Consider the following 21,759-nt stretch of genomic DNA (forward strand, 5'->3'; position numbering starts at 1 on the left):
ATCAACATGGCAATGTGACGCAAAACATCACATGCGTAAAGTCTGCGCAACGTTGAGCGCCAGAGCACATATGAAGCCACGCCAGAGATTTATTTCTTTGATATTCTTCAAGATTTTACCATAGGAGAGAGCGTAAGGGTCAACTAGCGTGTTACGACAGTAAGTCACCGTTTGCGGATACCATATGAACGAATAGGGAAAGCCGTAAACTGACATCTACTTGTCGTAAAACTGTCAGTGTCTTCTATTTTAAAACAGCAATTTTATCGTAGTAAACTTCTCACATAGTCCATTTAAAAAGGATTATTTAGGGTAAAACATATTGAAGATTATCGAACAGGTGGTCAATTTATAGTGATGTGCTGTTTATTCACAAAAGCAGTTTATTCAGCACACTGAAGCATCTCCTCCATAGACATCCATTCAAATGGAAGTATCTCCTCACCAGTGTACCGCCCATAGTATGCATTTGGGACCGCCGCGATATGCATTGCTATGCTAACCTATAAGGTTCCTTTGATAGAAGGACTCTGGCCACGCCCATCATTTAATCCCAGAATGCTCAGCTGGAAGACATGGACCAAAATGGTGAGCTAAAACTGATGAAACAAACCATTTTACTGCACCTTTGCGCTTTAAATACTCAAGATGAGTGTGAGTAAATGAAACCCACCTGCCAGTAAGGCAGCAAGCCCCTGGCACAAATAAAACATTTCCGTGAATTGTCAGTAAATGTATTTATTAGCTATATCCTGCTAATCTTCATTAATAAACATGGTGAGAGCAGCGCGCGCCGTTCAACCAGAGCCAGATTAGAATTGACGCTAGAGCGAAAGCCATAATATTAGAGTCAAACATCCAATCAAACACTATTACACTCATTAGTTTAGCGATTAGTTTAGTGTATACCAGTGTTGAAGGCTAAACCTTCCCTGCCCTCTCAAATCCATACACTCTTCCTAGGTTTCTGGAGTTTTTTATGTTTCATAATTGGGAAGCTTTATTGTCATTTTAAGTGTTTTTTTGTTGATAAAATGTTATATTAATTTGTCATTAATCATATTAATGAGGTACGCGTGCTTCCTACAGACAGTGACTTTCAAGGAACTGATGGTTCAGGGTCTCTTGGAGGTCTTGATGTTCGCAGGCAGATCCCAATCAAGTTACTGTCTAAACAGTCGGTAAGAGGCAAACCAGCTGCCCGACCTCAGAGGCCCAATACCAGGCTGCCCTCAAAAAGTGATGAAGGTTGGTCTTAATAAGTGATTAATAGTACAACTAGTGCAGAAGAATTTGTGTCATTACCATTAAATGGTAGGAAGGAAAATTGTCTATTTGACCTATTTATTCTTATTAAAATTTACACATAGTTTTAATGTAATTTCTGATTTGGACGTGAGAAAATCTGCTTTTTCTTTGATTCTAACTAATGCATATATTAGATATGTTAAAGAGATAGTTCACCCAAAAATGAAAATTCTCTCATCATTTACTCACCCTCATGCCATCCCAGATGTGTATGAATTTCTTTCTTCTTCTGAACACAAACAAAGATTTTTAGAAGAATATTTCAGCTCTGTTGGTTCATACAATGCAAGTCAACAGGGTTCAAAACTTTAAAGCTTAAAGAATCACATAAAGGCAGCATAAAAGAAACCCACACAACTCCAGTGGTTAAATCCATATCTTCAGAAGTGAATGAAAGGTGTGGGTGAGAAACAGATCAATATTTTAGAATTTTTTTTACTATAAATTTTCCTCCCTGCCCAGTAGGTGGCGATATGCACAAATAATGCGAATCGCCAAAAACGAAAGAAGAATGTGAAAGTGGAGAATGATAGTAAAAAATAACTTAAAATATTGATCTGTCTCTCACCGACACCTATCATATCACTTCTGAAGATTTAACCACTGGAGTTGTGTGGGTTTCTTTTATGCTGCCTCTATGTGCTTTTTTAAGCTTAAAAGTATTGACCCTGTTGGACTTGCATTGTATGGACCTACAGAGCTGAAATATTCTTCTAAAAATCTTTTGTGTTTGTGGTGAGCAGAAGAAAGAAAGTCATACACACCTGGCATGGCATGAAGGTGAATAAATGAGAGAATTTTCATTTTTGGGTGAACTATCCCTTTAATGTCAACTTCAGCATTTATTTGCTTTCTATAATTTGTGGTCTGCAGAGCATTTCAGCCATAACCAGGAAGAAAGGTCTGAGTGCAAATCTGGAGATGCTTATGGAAATCAACGCAGATTCCCTCAACCAATCTTCTGGGATTATAAGGTTACACATTTATTTTTAACTGATTACAACAAACTAGGCGAATATTAGCTTTTTTAATCAATGTTCTTGCAATTAAGGACACATTTGAAGTGAGATGATCTTATTTCCTCAGCTCAATTTGGTTGGAGAAAAAGATGACACGCCAGTTCATTTTTGTGACAAGTGTGGCATGCCCATTAAGACTTATGGGCGAATGGTAAGAAAGATGTTCAGTGTTGTCCCTAAACCTTGCTTTTTGTTGTTGATCTGTCATTGATAGAGCAGGACTCTGATCATGTAATATTTTTGTCTCTTGTTTTTTTTTCTACCAAGATTCCCTGTAAGCATGTTTTCTGCCATGATTGTGCAGTTCACTACGAGAAGAAATGTGACAAGATGTGCCCTGGGTGAGTTTTGTCCTACTACTATTTGCTTAAGATTGTATCTTGTTGTTGGCATAATGGTTTTAATAGTTAAGTCTCTTAATTATTAGGATTTTTGCAGTAATTCTTCTAAACACATTGTGTCCATCCTTTATTTTAAAGGGGTCATGAAATGCTCTTTTTTTTATATAGTTTTATTATCTTTCCTGAGGTCAACTGATCATGTTAGTAAAGTTTTTTTTTTGCATTAAAACAGTCACAATTTAGTAATATATGATTATTTTTTACCCTGTCTCTGGCCCTCTGTCTGAAACGCTCGGTTTTGGCATAAGCGCCTCCTTAAAACTGCAACGTAAACGCCCACTGTTATGATTGGCTAACATCGTGCAGCCCCTCGAATAGAACCATTTTTGAAACTCAATAGGAAAAAACTGAATAAGCACCAAAACATTATAAAACTAAATGTCAGGGTTTACACATAACGCACATCCAATACATTTCATCTGAAAATATTAAATTGTTCATCTCAAGCACAACAGCTAACACTCACACCCTGTCTACACCGGTCACGAGCACGTCGCATCAAGAACAATAGAACCCATTATAATCATGATGCGTCACGTTGTGCCAACAGTAAACAGATGTCCCATTCCATTTTGTGCTGCATGTGCTGGCGCTACTACTGCCAACAACACAAATATACAATTTAGAAAGTTTGTGTCGATGCGCCCGATGTAGACAACCTCAAGCCGCTGCATTGCGTCGCGTCAACGAACGCGCCCGGTGTAAACAGGGTGTCAGCACGTCAATCATGATGACATGAAATATTCATGAATGAAACTGTTTACTCCTACTGTTTTTAACTGCCACATCCTTCAATAACAGTTCATTTGCAAAGATTGAAAAATAGCGCAGATGTGTGAAAGCGTCCATTATGCGTTTTTGCTCAAAACAGCAGGGCAGCAGCTGAATGACAGACAGCTTCTCCTCTTCAGAGTTGTAAGTTGACACCACGTCTTTTAAAAGCGGCCCGAGATATGTATCAAATGGTCAAAGATGTCTGTCTGTGCTTGATTATGTAGAAAAACATTTAAATCCAGACAAGCACATGAAGGTGTCCTGTGTAAGACCACTTTGGATGAATCTCCCATGACAGGCCCCATCTCTCTCCTCTTCACCTGTATGACTGACTGAGCACCAGTGGGCGGGGCCAAGGGTGCAATGATGGAAAAATAGGCATTGCATATGCAGATGTATTTGGTCCATGTGACGTCACAAGTTTCACGAATTCCAAACAAGACGTTTTTGCAGCTTAGTTTAAATAAATGCTCTTAAGGAGGACATTTTCAGTTCTTAAACTTGTTTTTATGGTACAATGACCTCTTGTATATCAAAAGATCAAGGAAAATTTGATTCCTCATGTTATGACCCTTTTAAAATCTTAGCGATATCAACTTCAAGCAGTGCCCCCTTGGGGTGCTTTTTTGGAATGAGACTATTTGCAGTTGCTTTGGTGGTACTCGCCTGTGGGATGCAGCCAATCTGAGAAATTTAGCATGTTCAGTTCCCTTGGTAACGCCTGTAGGTGTTGGGTGGATAAGAGGATTTTAGCTGACTTCGTGTGGTTCAGAGAATGCACATAGTCTGCAAACTCCTGGGTTGTTATGGGAGTTGAGCAATGAAAATTGCCTATTTTTACACAAAAATTCTTGACAAAACGGACAGGTGTTAAATTTGAAACCATGTATTTTGTATGAAGACTTTTTTTGTTGCACAGATGAATCATGTACAAAAAGACCAGGAATGCATTGTAAAGTAATATTTTTTTTAAATATTTTCATATTAAGCTCAGTCAACAGCATTTGTGGCATAATGTTGATTACCACAAAAATTTATTTAGAATTTAGAACTCATCCATCCTTTTCTTTAAGCAAAGCAAAGATCTGGGTTACAGTGAGGCACTTACAATGGAAGTGAATGGGGCCAATATGTTAACATTAAAATACGCTGTTTCAAAACGTGTAGCCACAAGACGTAAACAATATGCATATTAATATGATTTTAGTGTTATGAAATTGTTTACTAACCTTTTTCTGTGTGAAGTTATTTACAATTTTACAACTTCGTTGCCATGACAACACATCACCGTAATCTTAAATACATTTTTAAAATAATAATTAATGCAAGTGCTGTTATAAAATTTTAGACTTCACAATTCTGCCTTTAAACCCTCTGGAAAAACAATTGGCCCCATTCACTTTCATTGTAACCTTAATTTCTGCTTTTTCTTTCAAAGTCGAAATGTAAATTTGTGGTGGTCAACATGGTCACAAATGCTGTCAATTGAGCTTAACGGAATATTCCTTTATGAAAGTTAGAAGAGTGAATTTTGATTTCATGTTGACTTTAAGCTTTGATGCAATATCATGCAAACACTGTTGTGATGCGTATCTGTTACCTTATTAGTGCTGTGACTTCTCAGCTGTTGCAGGTCTTTTATTTCTTGCAGTTATGCCCTCAAACATAAATGGAAATCAGTGTATGTTTTTGTGTTAATGGGTCCACTTCCCCTACTAAATCCTAAGTTCAGTTTATCCCTCTACAGCTGCACAGAACAGGTCCAGCGTATCGAGCAGTGCCAGCGTGGTTCCCTTTACATGTGCAGCATTGTGCAAGGCTGCAAACGCACCTACCTCTCGCAGCGAGACCTACAGGCACACATCAAACATCGCCACATAAGGGCCAGCAAAGCTGGAAGCTCTCGCCCAGAACCGCCACACCCATCCCTAGCCTCAGACCCACCAGACCGCTTTCGGTTGCCACCACCACCCCACCTGCCCAAGGGACACCATCTGATCCCTCCCCCACTGCAAGGTCATGATGGTTACAACCAACCTCCCCCAGTCTCACCCTCCTCTTCCGATCTGGGGCCTTCCCCTCGCTCCCTTCCACAAGAGACCTTCCGGATTGCCACCTTGACTACACGTAAACACAGCAACCTCATCACAGTGCCCATCCATGATGACTCTGGGAGCTCCGGTCCCTCCTCACGTGAGCCCCACCCTCAGACTCCTCCTGGCCCACCTCCACACCACCACCCTGGAGACTACTCCAACCAGTCTGTGGTATCCCACCCTCATCACATAATGCCTCCGCCACAACAGCCACACTATGGGCCTCCACCACCCCCACCTCCCCCTCTCAACATCCCAATGCAGCATCCGCCCCAGGGCTCGGCTGCACCTCACATGGTTTATAACCAAGCACCTCCCATGTCAACTGCTCCCCCACCGATCACCCCTCCACCTGGACACATCATTGGCCATATGCCACCATATATGAATCACCCATCACCTGGCATAATTTCCCAACATGTGGGTCCACCTGTCAGTGGCCCCCCTCCTCACCACTACAACCCCAACTCAATGTCCCAGGACCAAGGCACTCTTAGCCCTCCCTTTACCCAACCAGGGGGCATGAGCCCAGGGATGTGGCCCAATCCACGTGGCCCTCATCCACCTCGTATGCAGGGGCCACCACCACAGGGACAGATGCCTGGGCCACACCACCCTGACCAGTCACGGTATAGACCATATTACCAGTAGCATACTGTCTACGTCAGCTCTGTTGGACAGTGTGAGCTACTTAGTATATTAAAGAACTGAAAAAACATGCAGTTAAAGGGATAGTTCACACAAAAATGTTATTGTTTACTCACCCTCTTGTTGTTCCAAACCTGTATGACATTCTTTCTTAATGGGATCACAAAAGGAGATGTAATTCATAACCATTCATTTCTTTATTGCATTTCGTTTTTCTTTTCAGTGAAAGATGATTGCATGGGTTCAGAACATCATAAGGGTGAGTAAATGATGATAGATTTTAAATTTTTGGATGAACTATCCCTTTAAAACTCTTAATCATTTTGGTTGAACACTTTCTGTTCTTAACACTTCAGTTTTTTGAAAGGATTTTGTACCCAACAAATGCAATAAATGAAACTTGAACATGTGCATTTTATTTCACGTTTTGAGTTTGAATTTCATAAGTTTTTGTGTACAAAGATTGAACCTAGGTAACAATTTTATGAGAATCTATCAGTGTACCCTGTATGTTGTGTTTGTTCTAGGGATGCACCGGTGTATCGGCTGCCTATATTTATCAGCCAGTTATTAACCAAATTATAACCATCGGCAAATCTGTAATAAGCATGAAAACGCTAATATGAAATAACCATGTTTATAGTTAATTAGTAATAGTTTTCAAAAACTCTGTGAATTCAAATGCACAATCCAAAAATAATAATTGCCAAAATTTATAGGCTTGTCACTTAAGAACATGTTGTATTCTGTCTTGTTCCTAAGTTAATGTGGAAAAAAAAGCCATAAATGGACATGACAGTTGTGAAAGCTGCACTTACCTAAAGGCTACATGATGAGGAAAACCATCTAAAACGCTTTGAAACCAGTAGACTTTGACTTCAGATACATCGGTATGATATCCATTAATGCTGCATGATTGATTGAATTAAGATTGAAATTGTGATCAAGATCAAAAATGTTTTAGAAGTACAAAATGACCTTTTTTTCAAATCAATCATTACGCTATCATATTTAGGCATTTTTTTTTTTTTTGTATCTTTCATTGTGGCTGTCTTTAAAATGTTAGCTTGTCATGTGTTCAAAAGATACAATGTTCAATGGAAATTATGCAATTATTTATTGTTAGAACAGTGAAAAAGCTTTTGTACCTCTGTACATTTTTAAGCATTCCTAAGTAAAACAGTGATCTGATGGCAAAATGTCTGTATCCGTATCGTTATAGGCCTACAGATTCTTGTTAAAATCATATTGGCCAACCATTTTTATATAGGTGCATCCCTAGTTTGTTCAGTGATGCACATTCTGGTGTTCCTGAGAGAAAATAATATTTGTGAATATCGGTGTATTCTCTTTTAAAAATAACACCTAAGCTTTTATTTTAAAGTTAATATGTCTCAGAAAATGTATATTCCAGAGCACTGCATTACTTTTTAGCCTTGATTTGTTATGCAAACATAAAGATGTAAAGGCAAGAGTCATGTTACTAAACTAATTTCTGATTGATCCACCAGGGGGCGTACTCAGTCAAGAGCTGCTGTATCTAGATATATGTAAACAAAACAGTGCTCCATACCATTTAGCCTTGTGGCATGGGAAAAAAGTGGAATTAATATGAAAGCAATTTACTTGGTTGACAAATTGTTCTTTAGCTCCTTTCATTGTTCATGAGTAATAAATTGTAAAGAAATAAAGGCTTTATTTAAAAGTCACAGAGGGAGAAAAGAAAAAAGGTACAAAACATGGTTGTTTATGATTAAATTTAAAGGTGCACTCAGTAACTTTTGTCTTTATGTTATCTTGGACTTACACTGACACCTAGTAGCTTCGATGCAGCATCATTTAAAATCAATAGTTTTCAGTGTCAGATGCCATTGTAGAAATGTAGTTTTCACAGTCAGCCATGATTACTTTAATCAATGAGTGAAAGTGTGAAATAACAGGACTGTTACTGAGATTAAGAGAGTAGTATTCGGCTGGTCATGTGATTCTAAAATGGCTGCCCCCATGTGCGGACCCTCTCCATGTAGAATAAAACAGCTTTTATAAGGTTATGATTGGGGTCTTCATTTTAATGTGAGTGCTCATGATTTCCTACATATATTGCAACATTACAATTCATGTCTTTAGGAGTTAATCTTTTTTAATGAGGAAAAAATTACTAAGTGCACCTTTAAGAACTATAATGTAATTTTAAAACTTTGAAACATAAGAAAAAAGGTAATCATACAAGGAATAGACAGAGGAAATGAAATGAAGTACAACAACAACAAAAATGTTTTACGAAATGTCAAAGTGGTTATTTTGAGGATTATGATGGAATTTTAAAACATTCAGAAAATAAAAAAGTACTACAAAATATTTCAATATTTTACAAATAAGGTGGTTACTTAAAGTGAATTTATTTATAGGATTTAATGGAATTTTAAAACTTTACAAGCTATTCGGTTGAGCTCATTGGATATTTCAAATCACAATGCCAGAGTGGGTCCTAGCAGGTTGTTGTGGGAGGGGAGGGAGTGGAGACATCCTCATTAAAACTTAACAGTGCAGCAGTTCTCTGTGGTCTCTGCTGCTCTTCACACACAGAAACATGCTTTGACCCAATGTGCACGTTCACATTACAGGAATGGTTGGAATTTTACAGACTGCATACTTTCTGGATTATTTGGACTAAATTTTCCCAATGAGATGCGCGGTGAGCCATGGAATTACCAATGATATGGGTATGGTTTGGATTACTTATTCATGTCCCACCGTCTGGGTGCTTAGATTTACACCTATCGGAAACCCAACAACCTGGTGCAACTCTAGCAAATGTATCCATCGGACCAGAATGGATGTACAGAATCGACAGAAATCTCACGCCGAAGTTTTTTCGACACTTTCTGAAGATCGAGAAAAGTGATGGGCTGCTCTCACTCGCGCGCAAAGTGGACTGCACGCGTTTACCGAGAAATCCCGTGCCACTGTATTTGCGGATTAAATCACTGCTTTCGGAAAAGTTCATACTGCTTCATTTCAATGCATTCATGCATGGCCAGAACTGCTTAATCAAATACAAGAGAAAACATCTAAATCCAGATGTTTACATGCATCTTCTTTCAGGATACGAGACATGCTTTTCTTTGGACACCTTACCTATAAACATTTACGAGCATTTACCCATGTTTATGCGGAATTCCCAAATATTTCGTGGTAGGTGTGTGGAGAAATACAAGCACCAAGGGGATTCACACGTCTGTCTGCCTCATAAAGAGCAGAATAATGCGAATTTGCTTTGTTTAATGCCTAACTCACATAATAGTTCGTTATTTGTGGATATAAAAGTACATTTAAGCAAAAAACACAGTCATAGTAAACAGTGGTCTTCAGACCCGTGGGCTAAACGTCAAAAAAGAAACGTGAACTCCGCTCCTCAGTTTCAGCTGCCAAACTACCAGGTGTCAGTGCCCGAGAACGAGCCCTCGGGGACGCGCGTGATAACGCTCAAAGCCTTTGACGCCGACGATGGAGATGCTGGTGTCATCGAATACGACATGGAAGCTCTTTTTGACAGCAGATCTAACCATTTATTTCAAATCAACCCCGAGACGGGCGGTATAACCACCCTGCAGCCGTTAGACAGGGAACTTAAAGACACTCACGTGTTTAAAGTAACCGCCACTGATCGGGGAACTCCGAGGAGATCGGCGGTTGCGTATCTCACAATAACTGTTAGCGATACGAATGACCACGCGCCAGTTTTTGAACAAACCGAGTACAGGGTTAGTATTCGGGAAAATGTTGAAGTAGGCTTCGAAGTGATGACTATTAGGGCTACAGATGGAGACGCGCCCTCCAATGCCAATATGATTTATAAAATTGTGAACGATAATGAGGTGAATACTTGTTTTGAAATTGATCCAAGGAATGGCTTGGTGAAAACCAGAGTCAGACCTGACAGAGAGCTCAAATCCCAGTACAAGCTTATAGTTGAAGCCAATGACCAGGGCAAGGAGCCTGGTCCTCGCACTGCCACTGCCACTGTGCACATATTTGTAGAGGATGAGAATGATAACTACCCGCAGTTTAGTGAGAAGAGATATGTAGTTCAGGTCCCTGAGAACATAGCCGTAAACTCACAAGTAGCCCTGGTGAAGGCCACTGACAAAGATGCTGGAAACAATGCTAAAGTGCATTACAGCATCATTAGTGGGAATGTAAAGGGCCAGTTTTACATACACTCCCCTACTGGAATCATTGATGTTACTGGCCCTCTCGATTATGAGATGATAAGGGAGTACACACTACGAGTGAAGGCACAAGATGGGGGGCGGCCGCCTCTTATCAACGGTACAGGTATGGTTGTTATCCAAGTTATGGATGTTAATGATAATGCCCCCATGTTTGTCAGCACACCCTTTCAAGCATCAGTGTTAGAAAATGTTCCCATTGGCTACTCCGTGATACACATTCAAGCTATTGATGCAGATTCAGGAGACAATTCTTATTTGAAATACAAGCTGACTGACACATCCCCCAGCTTTCCATTCATTATCAATAACAACACTGGATGGATTACAGTTTGTGCCGAGTTGGACAGAGAAACCACTGCGTTTTATAGTTTTGGTGTGGAGGCAAGGGACCATGGAGTTCCTACGATGTCATCCTCAGCTAGTGTAACTGTTACAGTATTGGATGTAAACGACAACGTCCCCACCTTCACTCAGCACCTGTATAACCTAAAGGTCAATGAGGATGCGGTGGTGGGCACCAGTGTGCTTACTGTCACGGCCATAGACAGGGATGTAAACAGCGTGGTAACGTACCAGATATCTAGTGGAAACACACGGAACAGGTTTGCCATCACCAGCCAGAGCGGAGGAGGCCTTATTACTCTAGCACTCCCTCTAGACTACAAGCAAGAGCGCCAGTATGTCCTAACCATCACAGCCTCGGATAGTACGCGGCATGACACTGCCCAGGTCTTTATTAATGTTACCGATGCCAACACCCATCGACCTGTGTTTCAAAGTGCGAACTACCAAGTTTTAGTGAGCGAGGACAGGCCTGTTGGCTCAACCGTTGTGGTCATCAGTGCCACCGATGAGGACACCGGTGAGAACGCCCGCATCACATATGTAATGGAGGACAATGTGCCACAGTTCAAGATTGATCCTGACACTGGTGCCATTACAACTCAGATTGAAATCGACTACGAAGATCTGGCCTCCTACACGCTAGCTATCATTGCGCGCGACAATGGCATTCCCCAGAAATCGGATACTACCTACGTGGAGATCATAGTTCTTGATGCCAACGACAATGCACCCCAATTCCTTAGGGATATCTACCAAGGCACTGTTTTTGAAGATGCACCAGTATACACCAGTGTCCTTCAGGTATCTGCTTCGGACAGAGACTCAGGATCTAACGGTAGACTGAGTTACACCTTCCAGGGTGGGGATGATGGTGAGGGTGACTTTTTTATCGAGCCGTATTCTGGGATTATCAGAACGGCCCGCAAGCTAGACCGGGAAAATGCTGCAGTCTATACCCTCAAGGCTTTTGCAGTGGACAAAGGTGTCCCCCCTCTGAAAGCAGCCGTGGACATTCAGGTATCAGTGCAGGACGTAAATGACAATGCACCTGTGTTTGAGAAGGACGAACTGTATATCTACGTGGAGGAAAACAGTGCTGTGGGATCCACTCTTGCCCGCGTCAGTGCCACAGATCCAGATGAAGGCACCAATGCCCAGATCCTCTACCAGATTGTTGAGGGCAATATTCCTGAGGTCTTCCAACTTGACATTTTCAGTGGAGATCTGATTGCCCTTACTGACCTTGACTATGAGGCCAAGATGGAGTATGTAATAGTGGTCCAGGCCACTTCCGCCCCACTTGTCAGCCGGGCCACTGTACACATCCTCCTAGTGGATGTTAATGACAATGACCCTGTTCTGCAAAATTTTGTGATCATTTTCAACAACTACATCACAAATAAGTCAAGCAGCTTTCCCACTGGAGTTATTGGGAAGGTTCCTGCTCGTGATCCAGATGTGTCCGATAAGCTTCTCTACACGTTTGTTGAGGGAAATGAGTTAAGTCTACTCATTCTCAACCAAGACACAGGGGAGCTTAAGCTGAGCAAAGACCTGGATAACAACAGGCCTCTTGAGGCCACAATGAGGTTGACGGTTTCAGGTGAGACCTGCATTATGCATATAATACCAAAATATATAAAGTTGTGGATGATTTTCTTCTGTGTAACTCAAAATGAGATGTTAGACAGAATAAGTGTCTCAGTCACCATTCACTTTCATTGAATGGAAGAAAAATGCAATGAAAGTGAAGACTAAGTGACTTAGACTAACATATTGTCTCCTTTTGTGTTCCACGGAAGAAAGAAAGTAATTCAGGTTTGAGACAACACGAGGGTTAGTAAATAATGAAAGTTAAAGGTAATCCAGTATTTTGGCATGGTTTATGTGCATTGGTTTGAGTAATTTCCAAAATTTGCTTTGCTGGTTGCCTCACTTTAGTTAAAAATGGATTTGTGTGAGGTTTTTTCTTTTGACACTGTTAATTGCTTTTCTTTGGTGCACTTGATAGTAATCTTTTTCCTTCTGTGCTGTCTGGTTTGTTCTTCTATTTCTGGCATGTTCTCAATCCCAAAATTATGTTTATAGCCTTGCTGTGTCTCTGCTTTTGCACAAGAATGTTTGTTACCACTCCCAAGTGAGCATAACCATGGCAACAATTATCACGCCTAAGCTGATTTATTTGCAGCAATTCTAAGATGCTCATCCATTTGCAAGTTTGTTGTCAGTAGTAGATTATTCAGTGATTATAGAATTTTTTAGTTGCCATGCTGCAGCCTCAGTCACCATTCACTTTCATTGTATGAAGAAAGTCATGTGGGTTTTGAACAACATGAATTAAAATTTTTGGGTGAACTATTTGGGTGAACTATCCCTTTAAAGGTGCAGTATGTAAGATTCAGAAACCCTTGTTATTAATGACACCTGTATCCGTTTAGTGAATTGCAGCCAGCTACCTGTTGCTCGCGCTCGTGCACAAACTCCATAGCGACGTGATGAGCGAGCATCGACCAAAACAATGACATAACGTACAAAGAGTCTGAACGTGATCCACAGGCAATCATGCTGACAGATGAGGTAGCATAATTAAAATTACACAGTTATGATTGTTTTACTACAAACTTTGAGACTAAACTAAATCTACTTATCAGCTAACATAGCATACTGATACACACGTACAGCTACATACTACCGAACTATACCAGAGAGTTTACTGTTGCACTGCAGTTATGTTGCACTATTGTATGTTTTGTATGTCATATGTTGTACTACGAATAAGAAACCAGCGTATTTGCTTAAATTTACCCTGTATACCTGACATTTAGTATAAAGAGAAGATCATTGAAATTATTTGTAAGTTACGAAGCAAGGTAGCTTGCAATTTGTCAGCGTTAGCAGGCAAGATCAAGTTAGCTAAAATTACACAGATCAATACTTATGGCACTATATTTCACAATCTTTGCAGTTATGTAAGCTTACCTGTCCAATAAGAAGAATGCCAATTCAATTTTGATCCCCAAAACCGAACGAATGTCCCTCCAGGAATCAAATGCCCTGCCGATGTTCACTCTAGTTTTCGCTTGACCACGATCACGTTCCCGCTTAGCCAGATGGGATTCAGTCTGGCTTACTCTGAGATTGTGTAGGAGTCGGTGTTGTGCTGGGAGCCGGACGTTTGCTGGATTCCATCTCTAAGATAACGTTACCTAGCGTTGCAGTTTGTTGTCGCTGTTGAATAGCAGAAGCACTGAGGCATGGCTCTTGGGAGCGCGCATAAACGTCACATCCTATGGATTTTCCCGGCAAAAGCGACCTGCTCCCTTCGCATGAAAATCAGTCTACAGGCTTTAATAGGCAACCTAGGAAGTCCGGGAAGGTCTCATTTTTTAAGTTGCATTACAAGCCATTCACACATTGGCAAAAGAAGGCGAATATTACATGAAAATTGTAACATATTGCACCTTTAAGGTCTGAATGACTTTGAAATATAAAATTTTCCAAAGTTGCACTAGGGCCACATTTGTATTTCTTGAAAGTCCTTTCTACCACAGTACAACAACAAAAACTGTACTTTGTGGCTCAATTCAAAGAATACATATCTCAAAGCTGCATGTTTTATTGTTGAGTAGACAATATATTTTAACATTTAGAATGTAATATTATTTGTTATTTGTGATTAATTATTTACTTAGCCTCCTGTGGGGCATCTCCTGGTCCATTGCATTGTCCAAAAACAATTGTGTTCTCAAAGCCTAGTGTGACCGCCCCTTTTCCACACTAAAAATTTATGAATGTCATTGCAAAATGTCATCCATAAATGCTTTTTTCATCAACAACAACAAAAGACCTGAATATGAAGCGATATGTTGTAATTGACAAGAAAAATGTCATTCCACAGTTACAATGTGGCCATTAAAAAGAGTGCTCAATTTGGGGCTGGTTTGTGAGAAAGCATCATTTTCATAAAATGCACAAAAAAAAAAAAAAAAAACAGAGAAATTTCTCATGTTAATCTCTAGAGTTTCCTTCCGCTCAGCATCCAGAAAGTTTACAAACTAGTCAGCCATCTTAATGCTTGAATGGGGGGGGAAAAAAGCCAAAAGCATGGCTGACAAGAACTTGATATGTTGTATGCACACAATTTATTGTGCTTATTTGAAACGTATTGCAAGGCTAGCCTTCTATGAACTACAATTATTCACTTTATGAAATGGACGCTGTTGCCTACAAAATCAAAAAATAAGATCACAAGATAATTTAACACAGTAAACACTCTGCTAGAATATATATATATAATTATTTGTCAGTCCCTATGTTAGATTACAGTTCTCTACTGTCGGGGAGTAAAAATTTAAGATTTTTTAAAACAGTTTTTTGGTTGTTGGTTGTCTTCAAGTTCAGTGTTTTTAAATTAGCTCCATATTAATACAATAAACAAAACTTGACTCTGAGACACTGAATACAACAGTGTCTGCAGAGGCACTAAACCCATCACTGGATAGGCCTGGAATAGAATATTATGAAATATATTAAATGTTAGATAACAGATTTTTTTCACCCTATTGCATTTTAAATATGTGGGACAGTTTTGTCATGTATCATTTCCCCCCCTGAGCCCTAGTTCATTTCTGCCCATGATTTATGCACACTTCTCTAGTGCTAGTTACCTTTAGCATAATTCTACTTTCCATCAGTAAACTTAGCTCAATCCCAGGGGTGCATACCAAACATAACAGTGCATGGAGATAACTGCACAAGCCTTATCTGGAGTGCTGTTGGATTTTGAGTGATAATTCGATGCCTAATTCTGGGGAGTGAGCTGCCAGGAAAAGTCCATCTGTGCTTAACTGTTTAGCTGAACTTTTGATCTATGGTTTTATGTCAAAGGTAGGGAATCTCTGATCTTTTCATCTTTATCTTTTGAACCTTTGATATATTTTATTCATCCTCTCTTCATCTAAGTGAAATCTCACGCAGCGGCTGATGCAAAGCATGACCTGCACACATTTCTCCCATTAATAGCAGTGCATATTTCTTTATCCTTCATCACTGCACATTCTAAATCATCTTATGTATGGAATCGTTATCTTGTATCAGCCTTTATACTGTATCTAAGCATCTAAACCATGCAAGGAGCTTGTGAACTATGTAGAGAAGCAGATCAAACCATCACAGTCATTTGCAGGTCAGGTCAATTTAAAGACCCCATGGAATCAAAACTGAACTTTTGTGGCTTTAAGTCTATGTCACATAGTTTTAAGGTCATCTTCATGGTAATGTACTCCTAAACATTGAAAAAAAAAAACAAAAAAACAAAAACAAAACAAAAAAATATATATATATATATACTTTTAGCAGATATACACATTTAAAATTGACAGTACTTCTCTGAAAAAAGACAAAACATATGAATACAAAACATCATCTTGCACTCATCAGTGTTATAATTTTCAAAAACAAAAACTCTATGAAAATGTTTTGTTTTAACTGAAATATTAATAAAAATGACCTTGAATTAATTTTAGTTTGAGTTTTTAATTCCCATTATATTATAACATTTGAAACTAAACTGAAACACTGAAAAAGCAAATAGTCATGAAGTAAAAACTAACGAAAACAAAACTACATTTGCATGACAAATTAAAATTAATACAGAAATAGAAACTATATAACAAATATATAATATCCCTGGCACTCAGGGGCATATACAGTTTTTTGTCCAATCAAATGATCTCTAGAATGACAGTTTTCATTCCATTAATACCACCTGCAACCAACTAGTAATAGTAAGTTGCAAATCAATAGTTTACAGCTCTGCTGTAACCTAAAGACCATTGGCTATATAAAAAAGGATTAGACATTTGATATATCCCACCCTAACTTTTTGTTTCAATAAGAAATACATAAACACATGAAAGAAAACTACGCTCGTCAAGCCATTCAATGGGGTCTTCAGTGCTAATATACTGAACTACTACATACATTTAAAAATTCATTTTTAGTCTTAGTAAAACAATAATTAGTTATTTTTTCAATTTCATGTAAATTCTTTAGTCCGACTAATATCGTGTCAGTCCGTCTTTTGCCAAGTCGGACAGACAGACCTAAATATTGTGATTGTAGCTCGGCTTCATCCAGCATACACATTAATCAGTATACAGTTAGCATCGGCATTGTGTGCATGTTTCAATAGACAGAGGGATATGCGATGCGTATATAACTCAGAAGTCGAACGCAACAAAAACAAGGTAGAGGTATTATAAGCAAAACAGAAAATGTACATCTTATTTGTACCAAAATTAAAACGCAAAGAACGTTATTAATGGACAGGACTGTAAAGTTTTCCATGTTGTGCTGGTTGTGTAAGTGTTGCTGTTGAGAAGCTTAAGAGCTGACTTCTTTCATTTGGTTTTATGCGCTAATATGACAAAAGGTCAACTGGAAACCTCTACATCACTTCTTCAGCTGACGTACGTACTTCAAATATTCGATTACACATTTTGTCATGCATACTTGGACAGACAGATGAAAACTGTAGCTTGACTATGACAAAAGCTAGATTATGTATACAATATATAACGATAGTAATGTTCACAACTACAGCTTGAGTTAAGCAAGCATATCTCCTTCCGAATCCTATGGTAATGGAACTGAAGCATTCCATTGGGTTCCCTCATAGACGTCCTCCAAAGGAAGTCTAGGAAAAAGAGTTTGAAAAGCTCTGGCTCTCCGCTGTTGTTGCCATGGTGAACCAGGGAGCATTGTGAAGCTCTTAAGTGTTTTGTGGCAAGCTAGGGGGTTGAAGCATGGGCCCCTTTTGTGAAGTGGGGTATAAAGGAGGGAAGGGGGTGAAATGTGGGGGGCTTCCTAAATTCGAGGAGGAGGGACACATTGTCCACATGCAAATTTCTATCACTGAAGACAAAGTTGTTTGTGTGTTGAGACCTTCAAGGAAGGACACAACTGAAAGAAGGGACATTTCTTTATTCTTACTTGTTGTCTGTCTGGTGAAAAATCAGAGATCAGACATGGATCAGAATTGCATCCTTGCAGCAACTGCAAAACTTGTCACTCATGCACACAGTATGTCTGTACAAGTATTCTGCCAGAGGAAATTTGTATTGCTCAGAGGCTGCTCTTTCATTATACAGAAGACCTAATGGAGTCCTCAGTTACTGTATGTCTCATTTAAAGTGATAGATTACCCAAAAATAAAAGCTTTGTCATCATTTACTCATGCTCATGCTGTTCCAAACTCATAGAATGTTAGCCTCAGTCACCATTCACTTTCATTGTATATATAAAAAAAAAAAGCAGTGTCAACATTCTATCAAAATGTTTGTACTGGACTGGATGCACATTTGACAATACAACAATATCCCTGATTCTCTTGGACATTGCTTGCATGAAACATGCATGATTTTTTTTCCATCAAAAGACAGTGCATGGTAATGACTGCTGTGATAACTGAAGAGCTGTTCTTAATTTTCATGCACAAGCAGTTGCCTTTGGACACCAAAGGCTATTTAACAAAGAGTCAGGTCATGGTGTATAGAGGTTTTTCATTGGACTGCATGAGTACTAAGGGCCAATTGGGCATTATATTCTGTAGGCCTAAAGCCTAAATTCTTAACGTAAGACCTTAAATAGAATGAAACAATAATGCATTGTAGGTCAATAAGTGGGCATTGAAACTGGAATTCTTTATTCCATCTTAAGTATTTTACAAAATTGATGTCCACACTATAACCTGCATTGTTTTTAGCGCTGAACAATGCAAGTTCTTGCATAGTGTCTCTCATATCGCACATGAACGTGCAAAGGACATCAAGATATTCACTAAAATATAACTTAAATTCTGGGTTGTTTCTTACCGAAACCAATCATATGTCTTAAGAAGACTTGTAATATTATGCATGGACTAATTTTGTGATACGTTTGGGTCCGTTTTGAGGCACCATCCACTATCATTATATTGAAAAGATGGAGTGTTATATTCATTAAAATGTATCCTTTTGTGTTCCGCATAAATAAAAATGTCATACAGGGTTGGAACAATATGAGGGTGAGTAAATTATGACAGAACTTTCATGTTTGGGTGAACTATACTTTCAAGTTTTAATTTTTTTTTCTGTAAGAAGCACTGGACAGAGCTCAGCTAAATCTTACCTAATGCCATGTAATGAAGACTGAAACCAGTATTTGGTAGCTTCAGCATTCATGTTCATTTAAAACAGAATCAGTTGCCAAGTAGATAGAAAAACTTTACTTGAAAGTGCACTGTCACACAAAGGCTTTTATACTCAGGCTAAGTCTATGCTTTATCAATAATTTACATTAATGCTTCAGACTGTTCAACCTCAACAACCTCTAAAAGATACTAAGGCATAACCAAACCAGAAGCCCCTTTACATGTGTCTTGGCCTTGGGGCAATGTTAACAACGAAACCCATAAAATCCACACTCTAGTTGCAGATGATCCATTTTGCAGTGCTCCCCTCTGTTTTGTGTCTCTGCTTGGAGGGATCAAACCAGACCTGCCACAGATGATGTTAACTTGAATCACAACAGATTCATGAGGCGGACAACTAAGGTGTGGTCTCCATTATCAGACACTTAGACCATGCACTCTGTGGAGAGAAGCTTTGTTCATTAACTTCTCTTGAGTGCAACTTACCACATTCCACAGAAGCCATGCCAGGGCAAAAGCATTTAATAGGCCTAAAGCAGGAATGCTGTGCTTGAATGGAAGACAGATGTGTGTGAGAGAAACAAACCAAGAAACAAACAATCAAGCAATGAAAGCAATTTGAGCTAAGAGCTGGTGTTACTAATGGCGACCTCTGACCCTTGTCAGATAGAACTGTTATCTAAATAGACTTCTGGGTTTGAATTTTATTTTAATCAGATTAGAAGTGACATGACTTAAAGGAATAGTTGACATTATCATGAATTTATTATCTCTGTGAAACCCAACATGAGATAAATGCTAAAAATGTTTTTCATACAACGAGAGGCAATATTAACCAGGGGCTGTCAAGCTCCAAAAAGTACCATAAGATAGTTTGTATGACTTGTTCGCTATATATATTCCAAGTCCACTGAAGTCATACGTTAGTTTGAATGAGAAAATTCCTAACAACTTTTCTGTTCGGGTCTATAAAGACCCCATAAGGTACAGTATATACAGCACACCTCCCTTTTGATTCTAAATATGAACACTAACATAGGCTTGTTTTTCACACTAAACACAAGCATTTATAGTAGCATTTCATCTGGAAAGAGTGTCACCTATATGTCAGTGGTGGTACTATTCTTTTACAGTAGATTATACAGTAAACTTTTCATTTTAAGTGAAAAAAAAGCTGATAACAGAATACTTACAAATTTTATCTGTTTGAAACTAATTCAGAATCTTGGTTTGTATTCAAAAATAATGTTTCAATTTGTATAAAACCCCATACACTTCCACTGAAAAAGTCCTCACTCATATCTAGGGATCAGGATATCTTAGAGACATGACAATGGTCTCTATTAACTTGTTCCAGTAACACAACTATGTAGCAACCATTAAGTAATGCCCCAGCCACCACATAGCAACGCCCTAGCAACCACCTACAACACCCTGAAATTGCATAAATACAAACAACTTTTTCCTTTATGCCCCGGTTTTAGAGAATCCAAAGGCATTTTTACCAAATACAAGATTAAGAGTTTTCCCACTGTTTTTATCTTTTAAATTACGTTTTCTTTTACTAAAAATCTTCTTTCCACTGTAGCTCTCAAATCTTATTTGCGTTTGCACATATTCAAACTTGCAGTGTTACGACGCATCACACTACATTTGATGACACCACACGAAATTGGTTCTCATGTGTCTCATAACCAATCGAAATGCACCAATTTTGAATGTGCTAAAGAGTAAGAGTTTAAGAGCTATGGTCAAGATTTTCAGTAAATATCAGCCTCTGGTAATTGATAGTTGCAATGTTTCTGAACAAGAGTAATTTCTTAGCTAATGCTCCATAAAGACATTTTAATTTGATTTTAATGATTTTTAATTTTAATTTATTGTTTGCCCATTAGGTAGCTGAGTCAGTTCATCTCAAATAAACCTTTTTGTCATGAGGAGTGAAACCTTCTCAAACACGTTGTGGTGAATTATCAGAGGGGCACAGTTCTACCCTCATTGCCCGTGTGCACTCAGTAGCCCCTCTCTTAGCTGGGCCTGTTGTATGACGGGCATCAGTTGGCTCGGCTTCACACATATTTAGGCCAGCCATCAGCCGTGATGTTGCCTTGGCCACTGCTAGTGAGGCAGGACATGTATCTTGGCGTTAGCTAACTGATGCTCTTGGATGTAGTTAGTCTCTGCTACTGTTGCACCAGCCAACTGCCAATCAGTTCCCACATGCCTTTGGGGAAGTGTTTTAGGACAGACAACTGATAAGAGACAAATAAGTCTGATGTGTTTTGTATTCTCACTCCATGGCATGCCACATTTTAAGGGTTAGTTCAGAAAAAAAAAAAATCTGTCATCATTTACCTCCCCTCGTGTCATTCCAAACCCATAATGACTTGCTGTCTTCTGTGTAACACAAAAGGAGAAGTTTAGCGGCATGTTCGCACTGCTCTTTTCCATACAGTGACAGCATACAGCGACCACAGGCTGTCAAGCTCCATAAAAAAAATCACCATAAAATTAACATTTAAGTAATCTATACTACGTTTGTGCTATATTCCAAGTCTTCTGAGGCCATAGGATAGTTTTGCATGAGGATCAGACGGTAATCAAGTCATCATTAGCTGAAAATATTTTTCTTTGCTGTAGCTCTGAAATCCTATTTGCATTCGCAGTGCATTTGCAGGAAATTTGCCATATGAACACATGTGGCACCGGCATTGACATCAGTGATGGTAAACACCATTGGTT

The 21,759-nt window shown here is 39.0% G+C and overlaps 2 protein-coding genes across 4 annotated transcripts in view; both read left to right on the forward strand.

The window, feature by feature from the left end:
• Positions 1-456: 456 nt before the first annotated feature.
• LOC127435965 (E3 ubiquitin-protein ligase Hakai) lies at positions 457-8,554 on the forward strand. 3 transcript variants are annotated; one of them, XR_007896315.1, is made up of 7 exons: positions 457-588; positions 1,090-1,248; positions 2,182-2,282; positions 2,395-2,478; positions 2,595-2,668; positions 5,235-6,505; positions 7,009-8,554. XR_007896315.1 is itself a non-coding variant. In XM_051689813.1 (6 exons), exons 1-6 carry the CDS (start codon positions 576-578, stop codon positions 6,247-6,249), a joined length of 1,446 nt encoding a protein of 481 aa, XP_051545773.1. In that variant the 5' UTR covers positions 457-575; the 3' UTR covers positions 6,250-8,554. The 3 variants fall into 3 exon arrangements, 2 of the variants coding, with proteins under 2 accessions (XP_051545773.1, XP_051545774.1); XM_051689813.1 differs by having other exon boundaries at positions 5,235-8,554; XM_051689814.1 differs by having other exon boundaries at positions 5,250-8,554.
• A 394-nt stretch (positions 8,555-8,948) lies between these two features.
• The window catches only part of celsr1b (cadherin EGF LAG seven-pass G-type receptor 1b), a 79,110-nt gene continuing 66,299 nt past the window's right edge, over positions 8,949-21,759 (forward strand). Inside the window, exon 1 of the mRNA XM_051689812.1 lies at positions 8,949-12,429. Within this exon, the coding sequence (XP_051545772.1) occupies positions 8,949-12,429 (3,481 nt within the window). The remainder of the gene's footprint in view (positions 12,430-21,759) is intronic.

Source organism: Myxocyprinus asiaticus, chromosome 46, assembly GCF_019703515.2.
Source record: "Myxocyprinus asiaticus isolate MX2 ecotype Aquarium Trade chromosome 46, UBuf_Myxa_2, whole genome shotgun sequence".
Lineage (NCBI taxonomy): Eukaryota > Metazoa > Chordata > Actinopteri > Cypriniformes > Catostomidae > Myxocyprinus > Myxocyprinus asiaticus.

Coding starts and splice junctions, on each gene's coding strand:
- LOC127435965 (XM_051689813.1), top strand. Junction 1,249..2,181: donor GCCCTCAAAAAGTGATGAAG/GTTGGTCTTAAT, acceptor TGTGGTCTGCAG/AGCATTTCAGCCATAACCAG. Junction 2,283..2,394: donor CAATCTTCTGGGATTATAAG/GTTACACATTTA, acceptor TTATTTCCTCAG/CTCAATTTGGTTGGAGAAAA.